The 22,623-nt window shown below is 46.4% G+C and overlaps 3 protein-coding genes and 1 long non-coding RNA gene across 6 annotated transcripts; 3 read left to right on the forward strand and 1 right to left on the reverse strand.

The window, feature by feature from the left end:
* The first annotated feature begins 1,375 nt into the window (after positions 1 to 1,375).
* LOC4815099 (tenascin) lies at positions 1,376 to 2,587 on the forward strand. The gene is made up of 2 exons (XM_001354982.4): positions 1,376 to 1,920; positions 1,987 to 2,587. The coding sequence occupies exons 1-2, from the start codon at positions 1,452 to 1,454 to the stop codon at positions 2,535 to 2,537; spliced, it is 1,020 nt and encodes a 339-aa protein (XP_001355018.4). The 5' UTR covers positions 1,376 to 1,451; the 3' UTR covers positions 2,538 to 2,587.
* On the reverse strand, positions 2,512 to 22,433 carry Prp16 (ATP-dependent RNA helicase l(1)G0007). The gene is made up of 5 exons (XM_001354981.4): positions 20,513 to 22,433; positions 20,247 to 20,440; positions 3,507 to 4,419; positions 3,296 to 3,437; positions 2,512 to 3,223 (listed from the first exon to the last, which is right to left on the reverse strand). Exons 1-5 carry the CDS (start codon positions 22,320 to 22,322, stop codon positions 2,626 to 2,628), a joined length of 3,657 nt encoding a protein of 1,218 aa, XP_001355017.2. The 5' UTR covers positions 22,323 to 22,433; the 3' UTR covers positions 2,512 to 2,625.
* LOC26534330 (uncharacterized) lies at positions 4,950 to 5,694 on the forward strand. The gene is made up of 2 exons (XR_001452871.2): positions 4,950 to 5,295; positions 5,363 to 5,694. It is a non-coding gene; the product is annotated as an uncharacterized lncRNA (long non-coding RNA).
* Positions 13,897 to 19,511, forward strand: l(1)G0469 (lethal (1) G0469). Of its 3 annotated transcripts, XM_033384050.1 has the most exons (5): positions 13,897 to 14,938; positions 17,696 to 17,874; positions 17,935 to 18,013; positions 18,103 to 18,207; positions 18,961 to 19,511. In XM_033384050.1, exons 1-4 carry the CDS (start codon positions 14,386 to 14,388, stop codon positions 18,177 to 18,179), a joined length of 888 nt encoding a protein of 295 aa, XP_033239941.1. In that variant the 5' UTR covers positions 13,897 to 14,385; the 3' UTR covers positions 18,180 to 18,207; positions 18,961 to 19,511. The 3 variants fall into 3 exon arrangements, with proteins under 3 accessions (XP_033239941.1, XP_033239940.1, XP_002134298.2); XM_033384049.1 differs by having other exon boundaries at positions 13,898 to 14,938; positions 18,103 to 19,511; XM_002134262.3 differs by lacking the exon at positions 17,935 to 18,013 and having other exon boundaries at positions 13,909 to 14,938; positions 18,961 to 19,199.
* Positions 22,434 to 22,623: the final 190 nt, after the last annotated feature.

The following is a 22,623-nucleotide window of genomic DNA, read 5'->3' on the forward strand; positions in this document are numbered from 1 at the left end:
CTGGGATCTAATAAAGAAAGTTCGCAGATTTCGCGTCGTGCATTTCTCCTCCCTTTGGGATGGAAGGACCATAGCTGCTCAAATCTTTATTATTTAAGATAGAAATAAGTTAGATAAGGATTATGCTGGTTCCGTTGTCGAATAATAAAATAAATAGATAAATACTATTATGTTTGATTGGGAAAAATATTCTGGATCCGTGATAAGGGCTCCATTAGATCGGGTGCACTTATTCGATCACAGGAAGCCATCATACTGATCGGGCCACAAATAGCGGAGAAAACAATAAAACAAACCTGGCTTGTTGTAGTCGTTTGTTGTTGTTAAGTGTTCTACAACAAAAATCTACCGATTTTTGTTATGGTGCAACAACAATCCTCAACTTGCCGATTTTTTCATATTCTCTTTGGCTATATCTCGACTATTTATGGACCTATCGGGGCGTGGCATGCCTTTCCGTGATCGGGCGAGTCCTGCCAATCGACTGCCATCGGAAAAAAGGACACCCAATTTTTCACGATTTTCGCAAAAAATCATGATGGTTACATCATTAAAATTGCCAAAAATCGGCCTCATTTTCGTAGTCGAGATTTTGATGACGTTCGACAGTCCGGACCCTCACGATCCTGGGAGAGTTGACCGATCACCGATCTGGCCTCATTTGTCCGAGATATAGCCTTCCGAAGACTTGGATTTGCGTATCTTTAAAATACTGGTTTCCTCTGCACGCTATATCTCTGCAGTACGGAAGCCGATCGGGGCGTGGCATGCCTCTTTGTGATCGGGCGAGTCCTGCCAATCGACTGCCATCGGAAAAAAGGACATCCAATTTTTCACGATTTTCGCAAAAAATCATGATGGTTACATCATTAAATTTGCCAAAAATGGGCCTCATTTTCGTAGTCGAGATGTTGATGCCTTTCGACAGTCTAGATCCTCACGATCCTGGGAGAGTTGACCGATCACCGATCTGGCCTCATTTGTCTGAGATACAGCCTACCGAAGACTTGGATTTGCGTATCTTTAAAATACTGGTTTCTTCTGCGCGGCGGATACGAACGCCAGAGCCGAAACCCCTGGGATCTTATCCAGAAAGTTCGTTTGCGACATGTTAGGTGTATGAACGGGACTACTGTATGGTTAGTGTTTCAACTTAATGCCTATAGTATATAATATAATATAACGTAAATGGTCACCCTGCTTGAGTTGTTCCATCCAGTCGATAGTTCATTTTTCTAAAAACATCGATGTTCTTCCACCTCTGTTGTAAAATGCCATGGACAGTGCTGGTAGAGGTGGAAAAACATCGATGAACTAAGCGTTGCCAGACTGCCTGATAGAATCGAAAGTAAGAAAAAAGCTTTTACCGAAACTCTTAAGCTGAGCTTTCTAACGGTTAATGCTAGCTGTGAAAGCTATACAACTTAATCGCAGGTTATTTCATAAAATTAATGCAAATAATGCATTATTACGGATTAATGGTTATATTTCTGGCTGGCTTCTGCCTGGCCGAGGAGATCCTGGAGCTAAGCTGCTTCACCGATGCCCAGTGCCTCCAGTTTGAGCGCGGACGATGCCTCAATACGACCTGCACCTGTACAGCACGTGACTCGGGACAGCGCGTGGACTGCAAGCCCATGGAACAGAAGGTCACAAATATCATTGGCGGCCACTGTCCCTGCCATCAGGACCATGCCGAGTGCAACAAGAAGTTGGAGCAGTGCTCCTGCTCCTCCGGATTCGTTCCGAGCGAGGACAAACGACGCTGTCTCGCGGAGGTGGTGCGACTGGACGAACGCTGCGAATTCCATCGCCAGTGCCAGTTGGCGGACAAATTCAGTTCCTGCCACCCATCGCAAAATCGCTGCCTGTGTCGATCAAACTTTGAGTCCCATCAGGGACACTGTCTGGCCGTCCTGGGTGAGTGGCTGCTTCCCAAGAAACGCGATCCGAAACTAAGATATTGCTTACTATGATCACCTACAGAGTCCAGCTGCGTGAACGACACCGATTGCGGCAGCTGCGGTGCCTTGCTCTGCCTGCCGCAGCTCAAGAAGTGCGGCTGTGCCGTCAACTATGTCCACAATCGCAACATGACCAAGTGCATCACTGGATCGGACTACGGCGATGGCTGCGACAGCAGCACAGCCTGCCAGCTTAGCCTTGGTTCCGGTGGCCAGTGCCAGGATCATCGCTGCGCCTGTCGCTCCACCCACTATCCCAGAAAGGTCGCCAACGCCATCCCGAAAGAGGAGAATGCAGTGGATACAAACCAGCTGGAGCGGATTGTCTGCGAGCCCATAGTGCCGTTTGGTGCCTACTGTCGCACCAACAGCGACTGCCAAATGCATCCTCTGATGGCAGGTGAATCCCGTCCCCTGCCTCCAACGTCCTCCATGGAGTGCAAGTGGGGCGAGTGCCGCTGCAGTGCCCACCACAGTGTCCAGGACAATCAATGCGTGCTGGAGAGTGGCGGAAGCATCCCAACCCACCTCTGGATTGGACTTTTGATTCCGATTTCATTGATTCTTTATTAGGAAATAGAAAAAAAGCTGTTCAACTTATCAAATACAATGATTTATGCAGATCTCATTGCCTGATCGATCCTGATCCACTGCCGCTCGTTTAGAGGCCGATCCTGGCCGGTGTGCGTCGGGGCGTGGTAGTGCCTGGCGTGGCTATCTCCTGTTTGGCGGCCATCTGCTCCTCTTGGCGGGCCGCCTCTAGTTTGCGCTCCTCCATCTCGTGCTGGGCCTGCAACATTTGCTCCTCCATCTCTTTGAGATGCTCGGCGGCCTGTTTCTTCTTCTCGCGGCCGCTGCGTCCCGACTCCTTCACGGAGAAGAACATGGGCCCCAGCTCGGCCAGCCAGTAGCCATCCACAGCGGTGGCACACTGCATATACTCCTTGGCCGTCATAATCAGCTCGTGATAGACAACATAGTCGGGGGTGGTGCCCAGCCCATACAGGGCCGAGGTGGGATGCAGATGGCAGGGCATGCCTGTGCGCAGGTTCACGTACTCACCGATGCCCTTGAGCCGTGCCGCTTGGTAGAAGTACGCCGAGCAGATGCACTTTCGCACAATATCCCAGTCGGTGCCGCACGACTTGACGCTCATCTTCTGCTGGGTCATGATGTCCTTCAGCTGCTGACGCACCTCGCGCACCTTCCGCATCGCCTTGATATGAATGAAGTGCTCGTTGCACCACGACGATCCGTAGCTGTGGGAGAGGGGGACCAACGCAATGTCAAATCTGGTCTGTGATCCCCTGCCGCTGGGGGCTCACACTTACCTGTTTTGCCGCCACTGCTGATACACGTTGAGGTAGGTCAGATGATCTGATTCGGGCACCTGGAACTTTTCGCGCACTCCGTCCGCCTCCTCCTCGCGTCCCTTGGGCCGATAGAAGATCGAGGGCACCGACAGCATGGAAACTATAGAGTGGAGAGAGTGTTATGAAAAGGATCAGAAGAGCTACTCCTTTTTCGGGTCTTTTCTCTCACCTATGATAAGCACCTCGGCGCTGCACTCCATGCGGCAGGCGACAATCAGCATTTGGCACTGCGGTGGATCTAGGGGAAATTCGGCCATCTGACGGCCCAGGGTGGTGAGGGCACCCGTGTGGTCCAGGGCGCCCAGGATCCACAGCTGGTAGAGCGAATTGAGGATGTTGTCCTGGGGCGGCGGGTCCATGAAGTGGAACTGTAGCAGATCCACCACGCCCAGCGACTTAAGCAGCAGCACCGTATTGGCCAGATTGGTGCGCTGAATCTCCGGCACAGTGAGGGCCAGCAGCTCATCCTTGTACTGGCGCTGGGTGTACAGCCGGAAGGCCTGACCGGGGCCGGTACGACCGGCACGACCCGAACGCTGGTTGGCATTCGCCTGCGAGATGGGATAGATCTGCAGGGCGTCCATGCCGATGCGCGGATTGTAGACCTTCAGCTTGCAGTAGCCGGAGTCGATCACGTAGATGATGCCATCCACGGTCAGCGAGGTCTCCGCAATGTTGGTGGCCACCACACATTTGCGCACCCCGTCGCCGGACTTTTGGAAAATCTTCGCCTGCAGGTCGGAGGGCAGCTGCGAGTAGATGGGCAGAATGCTCAGCACTGGGGCATTGTCGATCTCGGCCAGACGCTCCTCGAGCACCTCACACGTCACCTCGATGTCCTCCTGGCCGGGCATGAAGATGAGCATGTCGCCCTCGTTGGGCGTCAGGTGCACCTGCAGCGCTTGCTTCACCGCCGACTCCACATAGTCCTCGCAGGTGTTCTTGCTGAACATCACGTCGACGGGAAAGGTGCGTCCCGGTATGGTGAATGTCGGCACGTTCCCAAAGAATGTTGCAAACTTGGTGGAGTCCATCGTGGCGGAGGTCACAATTAGCTTCAGATCGTGTCGCCGGGCCACAATCTGTGAATGGGAATCGTGGGAAGAGGGACACATGGTTTAGGTCATTCATCGCAAGAGAGTCCGTGGGCGGGAGCCCATGGTCTGACCCAAAATCACCGCCAGCTTGGCCGGCGAGTCGTTGACCGGGCGCTGCAGTGGGTCAAGGCATTCCACATCATTCCAAGAATTTCTCAAAGCCCGCAAGGGGTCAGGTCACCCCCCGACACCCTCTCTCTCTCTCTCTCTCTCTCGCTTGCTCCTTCCCTTGGCAAGCAGTGTGAAAGCAAACTTTAAAACGAGAGAGAAGCAGAAAAGGAGAGAGGAACAGAGAGAGACAAAGAGTGGGAGAGAGCCGTTGCAGCTTCGGCTTAGCCTCGTCGGTTTTAAGGGAGGAGGGCAGCAGAAACAGCAGCAGGCGAACATGCTGAAACACACGTACGCCATAGGTACGTATGTACCTACATAGGTATGTATGTGTGTATGTGTGTATGTATGGGAAGGAACAAGAATGAAAGCAGGGTTTCGTTTCCTTTTTGTTTTCGCACAACGCAACAACAACATCCCATCCCATCCCCTTCCCCTTCCCCGTAACCGAGCAAACTGCGCATTAACAGAATTTTCGCCACAGTCCACAGCCCACAATCCGTCATCTACAATCCACAATCCACAGACCAAACCAGCCAGCAATTTGCAATCCAACAACAACACAACTCAACCTACTCGTAATGTGTGCTTTATTATGCAGCTTATCTACTTGCATACGCAACACATACACTCAGCCATGCATGTGTCTGTGCTGTGTCTGTGTCTGTGTCTGCCTCTGCGGCTGCGTCCGTGCATCTGTGTGGTGTGTGGGAATTATTTATGATGCTGGTATGGATAGCACTAGCCTGGCAGGTAACGCAACGCAACGCAAATCGCGCATTCATTTTACCATTATCTTTCTTTCTACCCCGTTGGACAGATGACGTCAGGTCGCAGCAATTACGATAGTCACGACCATTTCGATAGGCGATGCGCACGAAAATAGCTTATCGCTTATCGAAAGCCAGATAGAAGAAGAAATAAATTCCTTTCGCATGGATATTGCATGGATATAAATCACGATCATAAACCGATCATACTCGTTGAATCCACCATGGATATACCCAAAACTAACGGGAAACTAAATCCATTATCTGATTGTACTATCTTTCTCTCACTCCTCCGCCCATCCCCCAAAACCATTATCTCAAGGTCGACTACAGTTTCTCTCTAATCAAGTTTAAATATAAAGCATTGTAAAAAGAGTTCAAATACGCCTAGACATTTCGACTACTTTTTTACTCGCTACTAAGATTCGATTAGGTTTTAGAAAAAGATTTAAAGTATAGAAAATTTGTTCGTCTCTCATATATCCAGATCTGATCAAGACTACATAAATATACATATATGTATGTATGTATATACTTAAAAGGAACGGATATACCTTCGTCATACCATGGGTACCGCACCGTTTATAAGCACTCGACCAACTTTTACTTTGTCTATAAGTAAATGGTATCAAGAGTAGGTATTACGAATACATATATATATATATATATAGATATGTATGTATGTATGTGTACTATATGTGATCCGATTTGGGACAACCAACTGATAATGCCTGTGGGGAGTACGAGTACTTATTACGTGCGTACACATAGAGATATCTCGGCATTTCTTACTCACTGAGGGAGTGAGCTGAAGATTTTGTTTGGTTTAGTTTTAGTATCAGATGTGGGGATTACGGGTTGCCGTATTCATCAGCTGTATTTCATCAGAACGAGTCACACATCGGTTGTGAGTAACGCATTCTGAATAGGATCACGGGAGCATTTGAGAACGGCACTGCGCCAACTGATATTGCCAATTCGATTGCTAATTCAATTGAAGTCGTAAAATAATATCAGCAAATGAGAGAGCGAGCGCCACCTAGTACATATGTATATGTACCACCATTATAGGTTCCGATAAGAGACCACTCGAGATGGGGTTCTGTGAGGTTTTTATGGAAATATAATACTCGAATGCATCGAAAAATAATCCAAACCAACAACACACAGGCACGTCCATATCTATATGGTACTACTTTTGTATATATTATATATATGTATACATAATCTTATTATAGAAACAGGAAGCCTACAAGTAAAACGAAATATACTACGAACATTTCGAACAGATAATGCCCTTAAAATATTTATTAATCAACGCATGAGAACAGAAAAAAAACCAAGAAAAAAGATTACTTTCGTGAATAAATAATGCATCAATATCGGATTGAATGAGGTTCTGTGAGCAGGAAATCGCTGCCGGCGCATCTTCTCATCAAATATGCCAAAGAAATGCAATTGAAATGAATTTCGTTTGATTTATTTTAAGCACAAAGTCAACAAAATGCAAGATATGACAATAATCCATTGCTATAAAAACAAAAGTACATTTGTACCGATGTGCATACTCGTATATCAACAGAAAGACACTTGCACTCGTACTCGTACTGGTACCCGTACACAGGCATGATATAAGATCTGTTTATCATTTGGTCGAGACATCCCCTAGCCCGGGAGTGAATGCACATTGAGTCACATTATTGGTACGACTTGGTACCATCCTGCTCTGGACCTACATGTGTTTGGAGTCCCCCGTCCCTAATGCTAACAGCCCTTGTAATCCGTCTGTTATCGATTAATTATCAATTAATCGCCTGAGCAACGAAAATAGTCATCTTTTTGTCTAGCTATGGCCCCCACGCCATGTTCGCTCAAACAGAAATATTGCATTAGCCCCCAAACAAGAACCTTGTCTAGTAGATGAAAAACAGGCAGAAAATCAAGTGTTTTCCTGGCGCCAATAGTACATCAAAATATTTATGTACACATGCACGTACACACATAGTACATATTGTATCTATGCGTGGCAATATAACGCTTAAGGTCTACGCATGTGTGTGTACATATGTATGCATTTCAATATGTATGAATTTGTATGTTGCCAATTAAAAATGCCGAAAATGCAATTCACCGTACATTTGCATTGAGGCGAGAACGCGAGAACGCTTTTCCGCGAGGTTGTTGCTGGATGTCGATTTGGATGACGGGCTGTGGCTGTGGCTGTGTGGATGGGGGTGGGGGTGTGGGTCTGGGTGCCGCAGCGAGCGCCATTGGGTGGGAGTGGAATGAATTATGCGAGTCTAATGAACCTGCTGCATTCTACTGATCCCCGACGAGGCTAAAATTACATAGTCCAGCCAGTGAGTGAACCAGAGAAAAGTCGACGACATATGCCAGCATCCAGAGTTCAGAAGAAATTTCTTCACCGATAATTATTATCACTAAATGAATGAACATTTATTAAACAGCTGTTTCTTTTTTAAATGCTTTACCAAACAGCTGTTTATGCATTTTTTCAATGCTTTGCCAACCTTAGGGTCGAGGGTCAAATGTGCAGGTTTGGCATCAACACAAACACACGGCCATACGCCGATACACCCACACAGGAACAGGCACAGGAACAGGCACAGGCACACAGGAAAATGCAAGTCAATAAAAGGAAGGACTGCAGCAGAGATGCTGGAATGGATATAGACACTTGTGGCCCTGGAAACGTGAAAGCAGGAACCACAGTCGAGTCCTCCATTAAGCTAGCCGATTGCATGGTCTCGTCATCTCTCCAACCGAACCGAATGAGAGCGGAACAGCAGCAACCAAGACGAGAAAGAGAGAGACAGAGAGAGAGAGAGAGAGAGAGAGAGAGCAAGTGGTTGTTTTTGTGCGCTTTTCGGAGGTGCAGCATCAACAAAGCACGCACACATACACCATTCGCATTTGCATGTGTATGTGCTGTGTGATTTTATTTTGTTTTTGGCCAAAAACTACAAATCAAAACATAAAAGACCCCAACGAAGCGCAAGATGTAAACAAAACCGACAAAAATTCGCAACGAAATCAAATGTCGAACGAAAACAGAACCGAAGCCGAAATGTGCCAAAAGAAACAACAAAAAAGGCGAAGAACGAAGAGATATGCGGAATGTGTATGATTATATATCATATACTATATGTATGCAAATGCTACGGGTATCTATAAAAACCGATCCAATAACGAAAACAACAAAACAACAAAAGACTCGGCTCCGGTGCTTTGGGGCTTCGGGGCTTCGTGGCTTCGTGGCTACGGGGCTTCGGGTTTGTCTCCCCGTGACTCCACATAAAGCCGCAAACGAGTTATGTATGTGCCTGCCTCTCCATAGGCAGATGTGGTCGAGGTGAATACACTGTAAAGAGAAAAGCAAAGCACCACCGCACCACCATGCGACAGCCAGAGCCAGAGAGAGAGAGAGACGAGACGAGACGAGACAGTGGCAGATTGGGAGAGACCATCCCGGCAAATTATTTTCGTTCTCTCTCTGTTGCTCCCCCCACCCACAGCGTATGACCAAGACGCTGCCCGACAGCTGTGCAGAAGTCCTTCCGCCATATGATGTCCCCAAAAGTGCCGCTTGACACCACTCTCCCCTCCCTATCGGACACAAGGAAAACGCAACTCTCACGGCTGTTAAAACACGACAGAAGCACACAGCTTCGGGTACTACTGCTGTGGATACCCTGTAAAATCCACTACTTCTATGGCATAGATGTTAAATATTAATCAAATTTATCAGGATTATAGTTCTAGCTCGATTTGAGTAAAAAAAAAGTGCTTTCTGGTTGTCTGCTTTTTCCATGGCTCTGCCTAAATCTGCCATACCCTCCACTGCAAGGGTATACCTATGCAGAGGCACACACAACTCTTTTTTTTAAACATATTTTACATTTATTTATTGTCTGGCCGCCCCAGACTGTATTGTCTTTTGTTTAATTTTGTTGTTTTTGCTTTTGTACTCGTGCCTCGTCTGAATGATTATAAAGTGTCTGAAAATAGCCCCGAGAACGCCCCTATTGGGGCTGACAGTTCTGCTACTGCAGCAGAGTGGACTTGGAGGAGGCTAAATGGACATCCTATTGGGTTCCACATTTCACATTTCAAATCTGAGCCTATTAACCCATGTACAAGAGTTCATTTAGGGGTACCATACAGCCAGCCAGTGTGCCAGCGAGGGTGTTCCCATCTTCGAGGCCCGGTGTCAGCCTTTCTCTCTGCTTCTATGTTGTTTTGTCATTCCATCATGTAAGCTCTGAGAAGCTTTGACCTGGGCCATTGTCAGGGCTGTTGCTACTGTTCGTCGTGTGCCGTTTGGAGACTAGACAGACTCAATAATGTGCCGCCAATGGAATGTGCCGCCTCATCTAGAGGCTCTGTCACCTCACCCCACCCACACCTCGTTTCGTTTGCTTCAGCTGGTCTCTCGATTCGATTATTTGTGTTGCAACTCTGGAAGCTTGAACTTTGGAATGTCAACCGCAGGCCGCTCTCTGAACGAGTGCGTCCACTAAACCCAACCACCGCAAAGCCCCAGACAAAACAGAATGTTTGTACATAAGTATGTGTGTAGAATAGGGTATAACGAAATGAAACAAAACAAAACGAAACAAAACGGAAACAGCGATGAAGTCTGACAGAAGCACAAAGTCTGGTTATTACCAGATATCGAAAGCATTTTACCGGTAAAATGCGCAAAACGAAGCCTTTAAGTAGTCCCCTCCCCACACTAGTCCAAAAACAAAACGAGTTTCTTTCGGGTACACTCCACTCCCCATATATGCACATATTTGTACCCATATACAGGGGGAACAAGTGTGTTGTGTTGGATAGATAGATAGATAGATAGATAGATAGGTAGATAGATAGATAGGTAGATGGATAGATAGATTGTGGCACGTACTTTCATTTATGTATGTACGTACATAATGTATGTAAATTCCAATTTGTCAAAGGCCTAAGCACTGGCCTAAACCGTTGGTGACAGTTTTATTTATTAAATTTTTCATTCAAAATTGATTATTTATGCAACCCCGAGGAAGCAGAAAGAAGCCAAGCCGCCGCATGCAAATGTGATACCACCAGTCTATATGTATAAATAAACAAATACAGGTGGTTTCTGCATTTATTTTTTGCTTGTAGACATCAAGAAAAAGGGTCGTCCAAGTCGTGTGAACGAAGGTGGTATACCCTTACCTCACTTGCAATGTTTATGGAAGGTTCACTGGTTCATTAGGTCTCAAGACCTTTAGGTTTTTGATAAAAATAGATGACAACATTTAGAGGTATGCATGCATTAGGCTGCTGGTCCTGGTAAGGGCATTCACAATTATCTCAATGTAGTTTTCCTTTTTTTTTCGCCAAATATTCATTGTTATTATCTCCTCAGACAAACGATGAACGATGACGCCTTTTGGGCACTGACCTACACACGCGCCTTCAAATTGATTGCGTAATTTTCAATAAAAGCTAAAACAACAAGTATTCCGACTAGGGGATACCCGCTAATCAGAACAGAAATGATCAATTATATAGGGATTTTTTGGGGTACCCCAAAAGAGTCTCCAAGTTTACTGAGACAGACGGATAGAAATATTTGAGACTGATGCTTCCGAGCTTATTCTCTCATTCTCTTTGTGGAAATTCGCTGGCTTAGTGTACTCTTTGACTCGCATGTGGTGGTACGATCAACATTGAGGATAGTTAATCCGATTGCAATGAACTAAACTATTACAGTATGTACATGTCTGTATATCGCAGATGTATCGAAGGGTGGAGTGGAATGTGGCAATTAGAGAAACAGGTGTAACAGATGGGTTTTACTCAAAGGGCATGCATCCACAGAGATCCACACATCCACAGATGTGCCTGACGAGAGGTATGCCATACGTATACCCAAGCGTAATTGGACCGGCTAAGCGCTAATTAGCCGCGGTTCAAAACGCACATACATACATACCACTCCATACGGCGCTCTCTTCCCCCATCTTGGGACCGCTGTTTCCCACCTTTAGGTGAGCAGTTCCTCCCCCCTCGTTTTCCAACAACAACAACAACAACAAAAGCAACAACCAAGGTTAAACTATAAATAGCTATGGAGAAAAATCAACAACAACAACAGCAACAACAATAATATCAACAGAAACAGCAGCAAGTTGCAAAATGCTATTTATAGACGACAAGAGCGGCAGCGACGACGATGGCGACCCGACCAGAAAAAGTAAATGAAAAACTTGAATTGAAAACAAAACAGAGAAAAATAAAATCAAAACGCGAAAGGCGAAGTTGAAATGCTCTCTCGCGCCCGGTGTTGGAGAATATCATATGGAAAATTTCGATATTGATTAATCGAAATACTCACGGCAATATTCTTCGTTATATTTGCTCAGAGATTACCTTGGAAATATATACCTACATATGTTTTCTATCACAAACATGGTCTAAAAGACTTTTGAGAAATATATCCCACTCACTTATAAAAAGTTTAAGAATCAATCGAAACAAAACTTTGTTTACTCTATAATCATATTCCTTTATTTTTCTATCGCTCTTTTCCATATAACTACAACCATCTCCCTCATTGAGAGACATAATCATTAAAAAAGCGGGTGTTCTCCCTGAAGAGCTTTTATCCTACATTCCCCTATCATTTTGGTTGGGTGTCTCACCCAAAAATTTCTATAGATTAAATTTCTTTGAGCACGATTCTTTTAATTATATTTAATACCACCCCTGGGCATGGACCTGCCCTTGTGGAGGGGGAGGGCTGGTTATTAGTGGTGACCCCGACGCCATGTACTTGTGGGTCGTCGGAGGTGGGGGGATTGGCCCACTGTAAAGGCGTGTGGCACAGCGCTTAATGGGTCAAAATAATTGGCATGTTCTCTGGTGCCCCCAAATCGAATTGGACCGATTCGTTCGTACATACATACATATGTAGTACGTGACTAGGCACACTCCCACCAACGCAAGGAAATGTCAAACTTTTGGGACGTCACCACGAGAAGTTTCACGCAAGAAATCGACAAAAATAAGGCAATGAACATTTTTGTTTCACTCGACTCGCAAGCAATCATTACAGCGGGCGTTGGATGGACCGACGAGCCACTTGAGTCATTGACAATATCGATCCGAAGATTGGATGCAGCTCTGCATGGGGGCGGAGGCACTAGTAGGGGGTCGGTCTCTGTGGTGGCGGTGGCGTGGGATTTGTTCAACAGCGGGTCGTAGAGGGCTTCAGGTATCTTCTGATAATGCGATTACCCTGTGGTTTTGGCTGTTGTACTACTGGACGGACTAGGAATGCACACTCATATGTATTTATGCATAATAATGTATTTTTGCTTTGATCTTCGTTTATTGAATTGCTCCATAAAATAGAGCCAGAAGCAGTCTCGTCTGGGATTCGTTTATTTTGGCCTTATTTGGTCACAATATACACATATTTATGAGCACATTTACGAGGCGTGTACGCACGATCACATGATCTGTACGATAACAGATCTTTGCAATCGATACATTGTCATTCACATCAATCATATTTCTCGGTGCGGTGCTCTGGCGTATCAGGTGTCGCGAGAGGGGTGTAGGTGGCTGTGGGGAGCGGGCCGCAGCCGAATTTTGTGACAAATAACTACGACGTTGACAAAAATAATCAACGCATATGTATAAATTTCTCATAAAGAACAGACATAAGAAGGTCAGAGCGGAAGTAGAGCAGCACCAAAGAAGAGAACCACACACAGAGAGCGAGAGCGAGAGAGCGAATGAAAGAGAGAGACGAGGGTACCTGTTATCGGTGCAGCAAGAGATTCCCAACAGGATCGAATTAAAAGAATTAAGATAAAAACAGCAGCTAATAAGCGGCGAGAGAGGCAGAGTGATGTGCATAATAAACAACAACAGCAATAGCATAACGGAATCCAGAGAAAGAGCAGGACAGTGGAGGGGAAGGAAGAGAGAAGTGGTTTATACAAGGTGACGCCAGCAGCGACGTTTTTCTCCCGTTGTGGTGGATTTGTGCGTTTTGCTCTCTCGGCTTTTGTCGGTTTTGCTCGTTTCTCCTCTCTCGGCTGTCTCATTTCCAGCCCATGTTGCACATTCTTGCTTAAACAAGGGGTATTCAGACAATGAGGTGGTGCTTGGCAACATGCCAGCAACATGCGAGCGGAATGCCATTTGTTGCTGTATGCTACCCTGTTGTCCCAATACACCCTGTCCACACAGTTTAAGGGAGAGTAAGGATTTCAAGAAACGTGAAATAACCAACATTTGAATACCCTTGGAAAAATATCTACATATATTCTAAGTCTAGAGCCCACAGAGTACGCATGTATACGGAATAGTCTAAGTGAAATTTTCCATGAATGGTATTCTTAGTCACTTAGTCAATGCCATTTATTGAAAACAAGCCGGGAATATCTATACTTATATTAAACCTCCCAGGTAGGGTACTAGAAACTTCCACACTGAACGAAACCCACCACTGAAACCGGTTTTCAAGCAACATGAGTACGCGCTACCAGCAACATGCAAGTCGAACTGGGCAACATTTGTTCCCATTGAAATTTGTGACGTAGCCGCCAACCGAAGCTATAGTATCTGAAGAGCGAGTACAACCGTCAAGAAAGCCCCAAAGCCCCAACGAAGCACAACACACAACGCAGCGTCGAAAAATACGAAAAACGTTCAGAAAATTGCCGTGCAGCTGAAGCTGAACCAAAAACAAAAAAACAAAAAGAAGAAACATTTGCACACACAAATACATACAGATAGTCAGACTGCGGGATAGAGAAGAGAGGGGTGCAGAGCAGAATAATAATTAAAAGTAAAGCGAATTGGAGCAGCGCAACCGGGGGAGGGGAGAAGCAAGACAAAGGCCGCACAGCGATAGCAGCAGCAGAAGCAGCAGAAAGCAAAAGAAGCCAGAATATCGAAGGGGGAAAAAAGCGCGGAAAAGTGCACTTTACACAAATTCATACATATACACATTTTTCCACGAGTGAAAGTTGGGCGCACACCGGCCACGCCCCCCGCCCCGCCTGGAATGAACCGCTCCAACAGTTTTGTCAGCTCCCTGAAGTGGTGGCCCCTGCAGGGCCACAACAGCCAGGCGACACCAGCAGCGCCAGCTTCATCAGCGCCACCCACCAGCAACGGTGGCTACTCACAGTCGGCGCCCAGCTCCCCGATCTCTAACTGGCCACCGGCGCTGCAGCAGCAGCCGAAAGCCGGTGGCGGTGTGGTGAGCGCCACCTTCGGCAGCAGCGTTGCCGTGCAAAAACTGCGCGAATCCAAGTGGTTCAAGCCCGAGGAGCAGCGCATCTTCTGCGCCGTCGTCGAGTGTGGCTTCATTGTGGAGGTGCGCAGCAGCGCGGCTGCAGAGGCAGCGGCTGCGGCGGCCGCCGCCGCAGCGGCCGCAGCTGCCAGCGATATCGATTCTCTGGACATGGACTGTCCGCCCCTTGGCTTGGGCCTGGCCCCAGGCCTGATGATAACCCGCAATGGCAGCAGCAGCATCAGTTTCCTGGAGACACAAGACGAAAACGAGACGCCAGTGGCGTCCTGGTACGGCATTGTCCTATGCAAAGTGGCCAAAGGTGAGTTTTGCATCCCCCAAATCCCCCAATCTGTAGGAAAATTTTTAAGAAAGAACTCTAGACTTCAAGGCAATTACGCTAATCGCCGGATTTTTAAAGGCGAATTTGGCGGGGTTCTGCCATTCTAAAATGTCATTCAATAAACAAACAAACGCTGAAACACAGAAACACACACTCACACACACTCGCACACATGCACACATGCACACATGAAAAAGCGCACAGACGCCAGTACATGTCTGCATAGCATACAAGCGTAGGGCCTGGCTTTTTATCTAATCGAAAATCCAGCAAGTGCGCGGTCGCAGAGCAGCAGCAAGACGTCAGCTTTGCGACCATTCACAACAGTGCGCTGACAGCCTGGCCTGCCAGAAAATTCCAAAATTTTCTGCGTGCGCATATGCACGCACACAAAAGCAAAGGCAGACCAAAAGAAAAAAAGTAAAATCAAACAAAGCGTGAGCAGGAGGCTGCTGACTTGTGTCTTTCCAAAAACTCCCAAGCACATCATGTGCTCCATGTCACGCATACCATTAACGTCTACTGTCTCTTTCTGTACCCATGGGGCACAGTAAGAACTCGCTAGTCTTCCATTCGAGGTTGTTTCTGGTTTTTTTTTTTTTGTGTTGTAATTTTTCCTATAAACCCAGACTGAAATCTGAAATTTGTATAGAAATACCACTAAGAAAAAACATGTTGTTCTTTAGCGGAGACTACTGTTTGCCGTCTGGGTGCTGTGGATGTTGTGGTGAGCTTTTTTGCATTTCACCACGCGCCCACACAGCAGCAGCAGCGGCAGCGGCAGCAGCAGGCGGTGTTGCATCTCGTGTGCGTGCCGGCCCCGGCCAATAACCCAACTCACCACGTGCGGCAATCACACATGCCTGTGCATGTGTGTGTGTGTGTGTGTGTGTGGTTGGGTGCGTGCGGGTATATGGAAGGGCATACATGCGTAGGAATGATAAGGGGATTTTGAATAGCACTTCGTATACCCTGCACCCGCAGAACGATATTCGCTTTTTACGCTACTAAAATCCATTTTTTGAGAAGCTTAAAAGCTGTATTGCCTTCTTCCGTTCCCGAAAATCAAAAAGAAACCTGAATAATATGGATTGTACCATAGTTATCAGTGTCTAGCCAGAGCCCCCCAACAATCAATAAAAACGTTGGAGTTGTGTGTGTGTGTGTTTTTTTTTTTGCTTGTTCTCCATTCCACCTGTTAAGACCCCACTGATTATCCTGCACGGCCCGCACCGCACTCTCCTCCTGGAAAAATTACTCGTGCTTGGTGACAGATTACAACGACGCTGTATGTATGTACACCCAGCAATGCCTGCCAGCAAAGAAATGCGCATGCGTGCTTATCAAATGATATTTACAATATGTAGTCCCATGTAGTCACGTACGTCAAACACTCCACCCTCTGTCTGCTCTGTAGGCGGCCCTTCATATCGGCCCCGCATTGCACGTCAATCGATGGGATGGATTAAAGGCATATACTTGAACATTCAAGATTGAAATGCATTGAACATTTCGTTGAGTATGTTTTATCGCTTTTTAGTATCAGGAGAGAGATGAGCTCACTCCAAATGCAATACATTTCACTTTTAGCGTCCAGGCTAGTCCCAATTACTGACTGCGCTTAATGGAATGTACTCGCAAATTACTAGTGTGATTATATGGGGTCTATTATATGGACACATGGGTAAAAACAAGTGCATTTCTCACTCGAGCCACCCACGCAAAAATTTTAATTGCCTGCAAATTGGTTGGACATGGCACAAAAAATAATAAAAGAAATACTAGAGACTAAAGATAAAAAATAAAAATAAATACTAGGGAGAAAAAAAAAATACCATTCGAGGGAAAGAAACAGCAACACAAGGAGAAGGCAAAATCAGCAGTTGGGGTGTAATATACTAAGCAGTGCTAATTATTTTATATAAAATTAAGTGGCGAATGCTACAACAGATTGCGCAACAGTCGAAACAACACAACGGTATAAATACAACACATGACAATAAGCATCATAAAGTGCTGCCACTCTATCCTGGTTGTTTGTAATTGCCTTACCGTTAAGACACAACAGAAAGCACTGTAATTATTATGACACAAAAACCTACTGAAAGACAGGGTAAAAAAGAAACCCCACTACAATTATTTAGATCAGTGGTGGTGGGCCGCATTTTCTAATTTGTCTACAGACCAACAACAACCACGTAAATAGCAAATATTTATTATCGGCGAGACTCAGACTCAAGTCGAACTGCAATGGGACGCAGGCACACGACATGTATTTTGTTTTCGAGTTGCAGTTTCGAGTTGAACTGCAATCAGAGGCATTCTTGCCGATTGTTGCACAATAAAGGATTAAACAGAATAGCTGCCGAGTCTCCGATAAAACCATCCATGAAATCATGATCATCAAGTAAATAAATTGCATTACAAATGCAAACGAGCAGTAGTACCATTTCAAGTGAATCTAGAATCAAAGCGAATGCACTTTCTCGTTTCCGTTTTGTTTCCCCATTTTTTTTTTTAGTAATATATGAACAAATTTACTTAAATGTTAAATCAAAATCAATTGAAATAATAACTGAATTGCAGTATTGGCGGTCGACGGTCGGTCGGGTCACCTGTTTTCTCAATTGATTTTCATGGAAAAGCGCACACAGATCACTAACTCACTCTATTTTCTTTCTTTCTATACTGTCTACTGTCTACTGTGTGCTGTGTGCTGTTTACCCACCAATGCAGATAATAAACCGAAGCCCGATTCCATTGAGATATTTTCTGTGAAAATACGTGAGAATGGTACCTACAAACTGATCAAGATGTCACTGGCCGATATCTGGAATCATGGATGGGAGTTGAGGATCAATAACTTTGCCGACAAGGAGAAGATGCCCCATATCGAGAAGGATATACGCAATCAGGTGAGCAGCACACAAGAGAACAGACACACGTTCGTTTTATGCCTATAACCAAACATACAGTTCCAAGTTTCACTTTCGCAATCGAATTGGGACTCCCCGAAGTACAATGCTACCAAAAAAAAGAGCTCGAGAGATTTCAGTGAGAAAGTCGAATTAGGAACTCCCGAAATAGTATTCCCATCGATAACTAATGCATTACTCCCTTTCCACACCCCTGCACGCCTGTAGATATCGCTGGCGCGCAAGGCCAAACAGAGTCTGTGGAACAACAACAAGCATTTTGTGTACTGGTGCCGGTACGGTAGCCGCCAGCAGGATGTCCGCAAGCGACAGGTAACGACGAGTGCTAATCACGTGCTGCTCCATCTGATTAACTGATAAACGGAGCAAGCAGCGGAGGCCATCTCCCACACACACACACATAGAGAGAGAGAGAGAGAAGGAAACACACACATAAATACATATACACACACGCAAAAGCAAAGAAAAAAAAAGAAACAACATTTACCCACCCAAAATCCTGCCTACCACCACACATCACCCCCCCTCCCCCATATGCATTGATTGTAGTTGCAACAGAGGAACAAAAACACACACACACGACACACACACAAGAACAGGACTGACAGAAACAACACACGGCATGACAGAAGAGAGAGAACAGATAACCGTTAAAAAAAACTCGAAAATCGAAAATCTTAAGAATCATACCTGCTAACTCATTTGATGCTTTTGGAATCGGGCCACAAATTTTAATGAAATATTGTACTATATCTTTCACAGTAGAGAACCCTCCTCGATCGCTCTAACACACGCTCCACGCTATTCCCCCCACCACATCCAACTTCCGTCCTTCATTTAGCAGCGCATCATTCGTTGGTAGCCGCCTGCTTTTATTTTGTTTGAATGTGGCAGGAACGGAACTCTTGTGTGTGCGTCTACCGCTTACTATACTCCTACTCCACCACACTCCGCACACTTCCACCTTCTACCTTCTTGTGCTTCTGCCTTGCTCTCTGTACCCCGCTGTACGTGTTTTATTCTATACACATCGTCGTGAAAAACAAATCTATATGTATCTTGCAGATGTCGGAGTGCGTGAAATGGGGCAGCGTTGGCATGAATGCGGGCATGTTGTTGGTGCTAAATAATAGACAGAAATGCTATTCCCACTCAAAGTAACCGCCCGTTTGCGCCCCCTCTTCTACTCCACTCATAATGAAAACCAAAAACAAAAAGAGAAAAAAAACCATAAGTATTCAAAGTTATGATTCCGATGATAAGAGACGACGGCCCCAAAAAGTACCAAATACAAATTGCAAAAATGTGTAGTGTACAATTTGTAAGTGCAATTCAGATCAGGGTAAAATCCCCAACAAAGGGAGAGAGAGTGTAGTAGTATGTTCATTTGGCAGTATTAAAATACCATGCAAAATACCAGAGAGACACACAGAGACGAGACACAACTGTATTCCATACACACACACACACACAAACAGAACCCTCAAACAAAAATGTTGCAACTCCGATCGAGGAGCCACCAAAAAAAATCGTATCCAAACAAAATACTTTTGTATCGGACAAACACAGCCACCCACCCACCCACACACAAACACACACACACACACAGAAAGAGAGAGAGAGACACACACACACTGTGAAATTCGAAAAGACTTATTAAATATTTGTTTTTTTTGTCATTAATTTTTTTTTTGTTTTCTTGTGATTATTATTATTATTATAATATATTTATATACTACATTGTGAATGGCAAGCATATATATATGTGTTTTCTTTGTTATTTAAGGATATTAAAAATAAGTCTAATAAAAAAAAAGAAAGAAAAAAAATCCCACAAAAAAAGAGAAAACTATCTCTAAATAGAAATTGTAGGATTATCAAGGATTAAGACATTCGAAATGTTTCGTTATGTATTTAATTACGGGAACACCGAACCCCATCTCCTCCCCCCCACCCCCAGACGACTCGGAAATACGGAAACGGAAATCGACAGGAGACAAAACTAAAAAGAAACTCTCACAAAGAATACAAAAAACAAAAATACGTAAATGAGTGGAAAAAAAAGAAAACTAGTTTTTAAGATATATGTATATGTAGTATATATGTAGGTACATACATTAATAATAATTATTAATTATTCCGTTTAAGTTGTGTCATTTTTAAGCAATTTATAATATATATTTATATACCATGTAGTAGGTCTTGTATACATTTCGACAATGTGAAACAATTTCGAGAATATGAAACGTTTGTAAAATGCTTTATATTGATATTACTATTAAATGTTTACCAACAACACACAACCGATGCAAGTGAAAGACAAACAAAAAAAGGGGCAAGGGAACACTCACCTCACGCAACAGGCCAAAGAGCACATCCGTTGAGAGGGATCTCTCGTGGGCCTCGTCCATTATGATGGCCGCATAGCTATCCAGATCCGGATCACGCAGACTCTCGCGCAACAATATGCCATCCGTCATGTACTTGATGACCGTTCGCTCCGAAGTACAGTCCTCGAATCGTATGGCATAGCCCACATCCTCGCCTGCAATAGAATACACAAATGATTACACGCATATCCAAGCCAAGACAAGAAAAGAAAAGGGATTGCACTTACCCAGCTGTGTGTCCATCTCATCGGAGACTCGCTTGGCCACCGACATGGCCGCCACACGACGCGGCTGTGTGCACCCAATCATGCCCAACTGGCTGTATCCATCTTCGTGCAGGTATTGGGTGAGCTGTGTGGTCTTGCCGCTGCCCGTTTCGCCCACAATGATGATCACCGAATTCTCCCGGATGACATTGAGCAGCTCCTGGCGTGAGGCAAAGACGGGCAGAAAGCGGCGCTGCTCGGAGATGGTTTTCTTGCGGGAGAAGTCACTTTTACCGCCCGAGTCCTGATCGCGCATATGGTCGGCAAACTTCTGATCCTTGCGATAATCGGCCGTGTCATTGTCCTTGTCGTAGCGTGAATCCTCATCGTCCTGGGGCCGCTGCACACCCATAATATTTCCCAGCTTTGTGCCGCCCAGTTCCCAGTGTTTCTTCTGGGCCTTGCGGCGCTCCTTCTGCTCCCGATAGGTGCGCACCAGAGCGCTGCCCTTGCGCGCGAGCAACGCCATGTCCGAGGTGGGATCCTTGACGGGCACCACCGGCTCCGGCTGCTTGGTGAACACAATACGGCCGTCGAGAAAGGGTGGAATTATGTGATGCACCAGCAAATGGACCCGCTCCAGGGCCTCCTCGTCAAAGTCATCGTTCACATGGATGCTGGTAACCACACCGGAAGTGAGCATTCGATTCCTCTCCCACAGCTCATTGTCCCGATTGTTCTGCCGCTGCTGGGCGCTGAGGCGTTTCGTTCGCTTCTGTTCCAGCTGCTCCTCGCGCTTCCGAAAGTACTCGGAGTTGGGCCCCACGAAGGGGTTGTTCTCGTCGTCGTAGCCCTCGTCAATGTTGTACCACTCGCGGTCCAGGCGACGTTGCTCCTCCTCCCAGTGGTCGCGCGACTCCGGATCATCGGACCAGGGTGTGGCACCGGTGCGCTTCCGGTCATTGGCCCACTGATTGTAGCGATGCGCTGGCGTCGGGCGGGCCGAGTCATCCTGTCGAGTGTTTCTGCGACTGCGGTTGCTGCTGCCACTCCGCACCGACCAATCGCCGCCGCCACCTCCGCCATGGCGACGTGGTGTTGGCAAATCCCAATCCGAATTACGCTGACCGCTACCGCCGCCGCCCTCGCCGTCGTCATCGTCCCAGGAACTGTTCAATACCCCACCGCCACCTGGGGTCCCAGGCTCCCTGGGCGTGTGGACACTCCGCTCGGACATGGAGCGATCACGATCGCGACTGCGATGCCGATCTCTATCTCTGTCCCGGTCTCGGTCTCTGTCGCGATCTCTGTCACGATGGCGCCGTCGATCGTGGTCTCCTCGCTCTCTCCTCCTTTCCCGCTCTCGACCCTCGGACGAGGATGAGGCCGTTGATGCATTGGCTGGCCTGCCCCTCGCCTTGTCACGTTGAATGTGCTCCCTTAGCCGCTCGCGGGCCTTCTCCGACACACCGCCCGTGTGCGAGGGCGTGTCATCCTTATGTTCGCGCAGCTGCCGGCTCAACTTCTCGAAGCTCTTGGTGTCCGGCTTCTTGAAGGCAAACTCACTGATTCCGGGCGTCGAGCCAGTGGGAGTACTGGAGCCAGTGTCGTCGTATTCGCTATCCTTGAAGGAGATCAGGCGGTCGCCGCGCTCCTTTTCGGCACGTCGCTTGGCGGCCAGCTTGTCCAGGCCCAGCAGCGAGCCTTGGGGGACTTTGAAGCTGCCTGTTGAGTCAGCGCCATCTCTGGGCTTCTTCAGTACCAGCCCGCCACGTATCTCCTGACCAGCAGTGCCTTCCAGTCGATGCACGCCGGCTTCCTCGTCGGACATGCCTAGTTATATGTGCTTCCTGCTTTTTTCCGCAAAACTATCAATTTGCGTTGGCGTTGCTCACTCACAGCTGACAACATGGGGGCGTGCTGCCACGGAGTTCAAATTTCGTATTAACATACTATCGATAGTAGTGAACCAAAATCTGGCAACGCTGGCCGAGGCGGCATTAAAATTGAATTCATTTATTTCCACTAATATATAAAACATTTTACAAGAATTCACTTTTTTCATGGACTATCATAACTTAGCTTAACTTTGATTTGGGAATTTTTTTACTTAAGTACGCTTAAATCAAAAC

The sequence above is a fragment of the Drosophila pseudoobscura genome, chromosome X, assembly GCF_009870125.1.
Source record: "Drosophila pseudoobscura strain MV-25-SWS-2005 chromosome X, UCI_Dpse_MV25, whole genome shotgun sequence".
In the NCBI taxonomy this organism is placed as follows: Eukaryota; Metazoa; Arthropoda; class Insecta; order Diptera; family Drosophilidae; genus Drosophila; species Drosophila pseudoobscura.